Genomic DNA, 5,682 nt, shown 5'->3' with positions numbered 1-5,682 from the left:
ACCATTAGCCATCCTAGCCATCAGTATGCTAACATTAGCCATTAGCCATCCTAGCCATCAATATGCTACCATTAGCCATCCTAGCCATCAGTATGCTAACATTAGCCATTAGCTATCCTAGCCATCAATATGCTACCATTAGCCATCCTAGCCATCAATATGCTACCATTAGCCATCCTAGCCATCATTATGCTAACATTAGCCATTAGCCATCCTAGCCATCAATATGCTAACATTAGCCATCCTAGCCATCATTATGCTAACATTAGCCATTAGCCATCCTAGCCATCAATATGCTAACATTAGCCAACCTAGCCATCAATATGCTAACATTAGCCATCCTAGCCATCATTATGCTAACATTAGCCATTAGCCATCCTAGCCAACAATATGCTAACATTAGCCATCCCAGTGTGAACGCCGTGGTGTCCTGCTGAGATGATCCAGCTCTAAGTCTTTTGGTTCCACAGTTCCTTCCCTGTACTGCTGTTCCTGGACCAGAGGTCTGGTCGCCGGTGTCTCTGTGCGTCTTTAGATTCTTCTGCAGGTTCTGCTCTCTCCTTCTCTCCATCAGTAGAACCCAGCAGGTTGATCCTTCCTCTGGATGTCTGACGTATTTCTAATCAGCAGGCCGCTTGCTTCCTTTGAAGGGTTTAAATCTACAGCTGGATCCTTCAGACTCTAACTGAACGTCCATGTCTTTACTTTCAGGAGCTCTGGATCGCTGTGTGATGGGAATCACGGCTGTGGAGATCCTGAACGCCTGCGACGAGCTCGCCCCGGCAACAGTGGACGCTCTGAGTCACTCCGCCGTTAACCTAAAGCAGGCCATGACCCGCCGCAGCCTGGCGGCGCTCAAGAACATGGCCCAGCACAAGCTGCAGACCCTGGCCACCAACCTGCTGGCTGCAGACAACGCTGACAAGGTGAGAACCCGGCTGGTTCCCGACCAGAACCCAGAACTCACGCTGATGGAACCCAAACGGAACGCTTTGTTTGCTAAAGCCGTTCAATGGTCGACCCGTTTAATGGTTCCCTCATTGCTTCCCTCCCTCGGTTACTGAGACTCTCCCTGAGGACGACCTTCTCTGTCCTCATGCTAATATTTCAGATCTTCTGGTTCTGATCTCTCCGGGTTTCTCTGCTGTCTCGCCTCCTCTGGGTTGCGGCTGTTTTTAGCTCGTCCTCGTCCACGGGTTCCTCCGTCTACGTGGGGCGATCTGATCTGTCCTGACAGAGACCTCCACCCACATCCAGGATCCCAGAGTGGAAAACAAACGGCATGAATAATTGAGTCTGAGGAGCGTTTAGCTCGGTCCCTCCTCTGATGGACGCTCTGAACTCCTCTGTCCCCCTAAAACGTCAGGCTGTGGAGCTGAAACCATCTGCTGCTCTTCTCGTCGTTCCTCCATCTTTAGCTCAGGGTTCCATCTCTCTACTGATCAGTCTGAACAAAACCTAGAACAGATAATGGATGTCTATTCTATTAACATTTCTCTATCTGTAGAATGGGGCTGTTTTATGTCTTCTCTTCTCCATTCAGAGGGGCCCCCTGCCTGTCTTTGCCTAGGGCCCCACATTTCCTAAATCCGCCCCTGGAAAGGACAGCTGTGCAGACATGCAGGAACATTTAGACCCTTACCTCAGACACCGTCTCTTCCTGACCCTCACCTTCATTATCTGTAGAATCAAACCACATCTTCTGTAATGAAACCAACATATTTATAAAAAAAAAAGAAAAAGGTTATTAAGGTTTTTCTTTTTTTCAGATTTCTATTTTCTGAGAAAGTCCTTATTAGACCAGAATCGGAGTCAAACTTTTATACTGCTGCTTGTTGTGGCTGCAGCCTGTCAGTCAGCCGATCGCTGGAACCTTTTATTCTTTCATTTAAGATTAAACAGGAGGGGAAACGGGCAGGTGAGCAGTTTACAGCTCAGCGTGCATCCTGAGGGGGGTGGGGGGGGGGCGTTTGCCTGAAGGGCCCTGCAGGACGATGACCTTTAGATCAACATCCCGCGAGCTAGAATAAGTCAGCCTGGTCAGCAGGGCTGACAGTCCAACTGTTAACCTTTTTCCATTCGCTTTAAAATCTACTCAGAAAATGTGTTGCAGATTTAAATAATCAAAAAGCTGTTTTAATCTCAGAAATAAACCTTTCAACCCAATGTTTTTCATCTTCTTCTCTCAAAAACAATGTTGGATTGTTTACAGCAGAAACGGCAGAACTCCTCAGAACCTGCTGATCTGCATGAATGTGTAGTGCCATCGTTTGCCTGTAGATGGCACTGTTTCTCCACCGGAGATGAGCGGCGCAGACAAACAGGCTGTTGGTAAAAGAGGGAAAATGTTGCTAATCTGAGTGAATCAAAGACTTTAAGCTGCTGAGATGAAGCCAAAGTAGCTGGGAGTTCATCAGCTTCCAAAAACAACAAACTCCCTCGATTTACCGGCAACCATCCAGCCGGGGTCTAATGCTGGAAGCAGCTGAGGGAGGGTCTCACCTGCAGCTCTGCTGTGTGATTATGGCTCCTGGTCTCCCATGGGGTCCCATCCAGGCCTGCATGTTAAACGCAGGGCGCTCCTCTCCATCTAAACATCAAACGTCCACTGTTTCATCTGGAGGTTTTTCAGATCTTCAGTCAGTTAATCCACATTTCAACTATAAAAAAAGGAGAAGATTAAAACAACAAGTAGGAAATCTAAGAGCAGCAATGATTAAACTAATCATCATCTTTCTGGTTTTCATCATTTTTTTAAAGTTTTTTGGTATTTCAAAAAAAAGGACAGGATTACGTAAACAAACCCCCTAATTTAAAGTTCATAACGTGAAAACCCAGAGGGAAAGGTGCATAAAGAGCAGAATTAATTAATAAGATGAAAGTAAAGTTGAACTAAAACAAATTAATCTTTTACAATCAAAGGCCTCTGAATTATTTAGCTCCGTCATGTTTTCCTGAGAGTTTGTTCCAGATTAGTGGAGCAGAAGAACTTAAAGCTGCTTCTTCATGTTTGGTTCTGAACCAGTAGATCTGAGAGGGTCCGACTGTCGATCCCCTGCCAACCAGCCTGTAATGTGGTGTGGAGCTCAGCTATTCAGTGATATCTAGATATTAAAGTCTACTCTCTGAGATACGGGGAGCCAGAGGAACCGGGCTGATGTTCTCTACTTTCTATAGTTCTAGTGAGGACGCAGGCAGCAGCGTCTGGATCAGCTGTCTGATCTACTTTATATAGTTCTAGTTCTTTATAGATCGATTGCTGCATGGATCGATTCTACTAAAGATGAACGAAGCAGGAAGTAGTTTTTTAACATCAGTCCTTTAATCCTGCAGATGTTCTTCAGGTGATGGAAGGCCCACTGTGTTCCTGTCTCTCTGAGCCTCTGAAGGTTCAGGTCCGAGTCATGATCTAGATCCTGGTTTCTGCTTCTAGCTGGATCAGCTGAAGCTGGATGCTAACGTTGAAACGTTCTTCCTTTGGTCCAGAAACTGTGATTCAGCTGAAGAACATTTAGTTCATCCATGCTTTGGTTTCTTCTCTGCATTTATCTGGAATGGGTTCAGAGTCACCTGGTGACACGGAGATGACCAGCTGGGTGTGGTCTGCGTCGCCATGGTAACTGATGTTTATTCAGATCTGAGTCAGGGGGAGCCAGGGGCGGATTTAGGAAAATCGGGGCCCTAGGCAAAGACAGGCAGGGGGCCCTCTGAACTGAGAACACATAAAACAGACCCATTCTACAGATAGATAAATGTTAATAGAATAGACATCCATTATCACAGACATAAAACACATAGAATGAGGACAGACGGGTGATTGGCAGAGAGCTTCATGCTAGCCACGGTTAGCAATACTAATTCCTCTATTTAAAGCTGACTGTTAGCGGACTGCTGCAAAAACCGGTCTCTATGGCAACCATTACCTTCATGCACAGGAAATGTCCAAAATTCAGAGACAAACAGAGGCGTCACGTAACAAAGTATTAATACTTCATTACCTTCCTTAAGTAGAAATGTTTTTTATCCATATTTTACTGGAGTCATTATTCTTTAGACAACTTTCTACTCCTTACATTATAGAAATAGACTCGTTAGTTTTCATTTAAGCTCATTTTCATGATGGGGATGCTGAACAGGAGCGGCCCACAGATGGAGCCTTGGGGAACGCCACATTGGATCATTGTGGTTCTGATGGAAAGCTACCTGCTAACTCTGAATAGATGATTCAATCTTCAATGTTTTTTTCTGTTTCAGGGTAATTTACCCAAATATTCCCACAATGCACTGGTGGTCCAGGCCATGAAGACCAACCTGACCGACCCCGACATGCACGTTCTCTTCTTTGACGTGGAGGCGCTGATCATCCAGCTTCTGACAGAGGAGGCCCAAAGGCCCAACCCCACGCTGGTGTCTCCTGAGACCCTACAGAAGAGTCAGGCGGGGGCCGACAAGGGGGGGTCCTTCCTGGCCAATAAGATCTTCAAACAGGTCCGTACCGAGCGCGTCTGAAAAACCAGCGTCCATTTCCCCGCTGACAAACCTCTGCTTCATCCAGGTGAAGGAGACCATGAAGGAGACCATCAAAGAACATCTGCTGGACGAAGACGAGGAGGAGGAGGAGGAGATGAGGAGGCGCGAGGAGAAGTCCAAGTCTCTGAGTCTGCTGGAGTACAACCTGACCATGGACACGGCCAAGCTCTTCATGTCCTGTCTGCATGCCTGGGGCCTCAACGAGCAGCTGGACGGTATCTGCCTGGAGCGGCTGGGCATGCTCCGCCCGCACTGCCCCATCTCCTTCGGCCTGATCTCCAGGGGGGGACACATGTCCCTCATGCTGCCCACCTTCAAGGTCACACAGCCGCTCTCAGCTTCTTTTGGTTTATAGGAAAAAAACAAAAACTAGAGAACCTTCTTTCCTGTCTGAATATTTCACATTTTTATTTTAGATTTTCACAGCAAAAAACAAATCATTTTAGTTTTTCACCGTCGCCTCTTCATATTTCTATATTCTTGGTAGACCTCCTCTGATGTTCCTGGTTCAGTGTGAAGAAACGTCCTGTTTTATTTTCCCAGGAATCCCTGCTGCGCCAGCTGTCCGTGGCCACAGGTCTGAAGCTCGCCCTGTCCGACATCGTGGGGAAGGGGACGTACGGCGTGTCCAGGGCCGTCACCACGCAGCACCTGCTGTCCGCCATCTCTCTGGCCAACACGCTGATGGGCATGACCAACGCCACCTTCGTAGGAGAGCACATGAAGAAGGCGCCGGCCAGGTGAGCCCAATCAGCCCCTGGTTCAGAGAACATGTCCGTCAGACTGACTCCTGATCCGCCATCAGTGATTCTGGAGCAGCAGCAGGATTCTCGGCTGATTGTTTAGTCTGTGTGAGTTCTCACTGTGCGCTGAAAGATTTAACAGCAGGTCGACGCCTCGCTGCCCGAACAGCAACGCAACATTTCATCATCACCTGCTTCAAGGAGAGCTCAGCTGGGAGGGGAGGGAGGCCAGAGTCCCCCCACCCCCCGCCCCCCCCAGCTGTTTTAGCTTCAACTGGGTGAAAAATCCCTAATAAACTTTATTTATAATAGATTATTAATGGATTAATAAAATATTGGGCAGATTATTCAATTCTATTCAGTTTATTTCTATAGCTCCAATTCACATCATGTCATCTCAGGTCACTTT

At 47.2% G+C, this 5,682-nt stretch overlaps 1 protein-coding gene across 1 annotated transcript in view; it reads left to right on the top strand.

The window, feature by feature from the left end:
- wdr7 (WD repeat domain 7) overlaps nucleotides 1-5,682 on the top strand; it is a 133,029-nt gene that overhangs the window by 15,887 nt on the left and 111,460 nt on the right. The window contains exons 13-16 of the mRNA XM_015391739.1: nucleotides 712-926; nucleotides 4,255-4,488; nucleotides 4,556-4,849; nucleotides 5,074-5,270. Of these exons, the coding sequence (XP_015247225.1) occupies nucleotides 712-926; nucleotides 4,255-4,488; nucleotides 4,556-4,849; nucleotides 5,074-5,270 (940 nt within the window). The remainder of the gene's footprint in view (nucleotides 1-711; nucleotides 927-4,254; nucleotides 4,489-4,555; nucleotides 4,850-5,073; nucleotides 5,271-5,682) is intronic.

This window comes from Cyprinodon variegatus, unplaced genomic scaffold (assembly GCF_000732505.1).
Source record: "Cyprinodon variegatus isolate N-32 unplaced genomic scaffold, C_variegatus-1.0 Scaffold558, whole genome shotgun sequence".
Lineage (NCBI taxonomy): Eukaryota > Metazoa > Chordata > Actinopteri > Cyprinodontiformes > Cyprinodontidae > Cyprinodon > Cyprinodon variegatus.
Note: the sequence above shows the minus strand (reverse complement) of the source record. Positions and strands in the feature narration are given on the sequence as shown.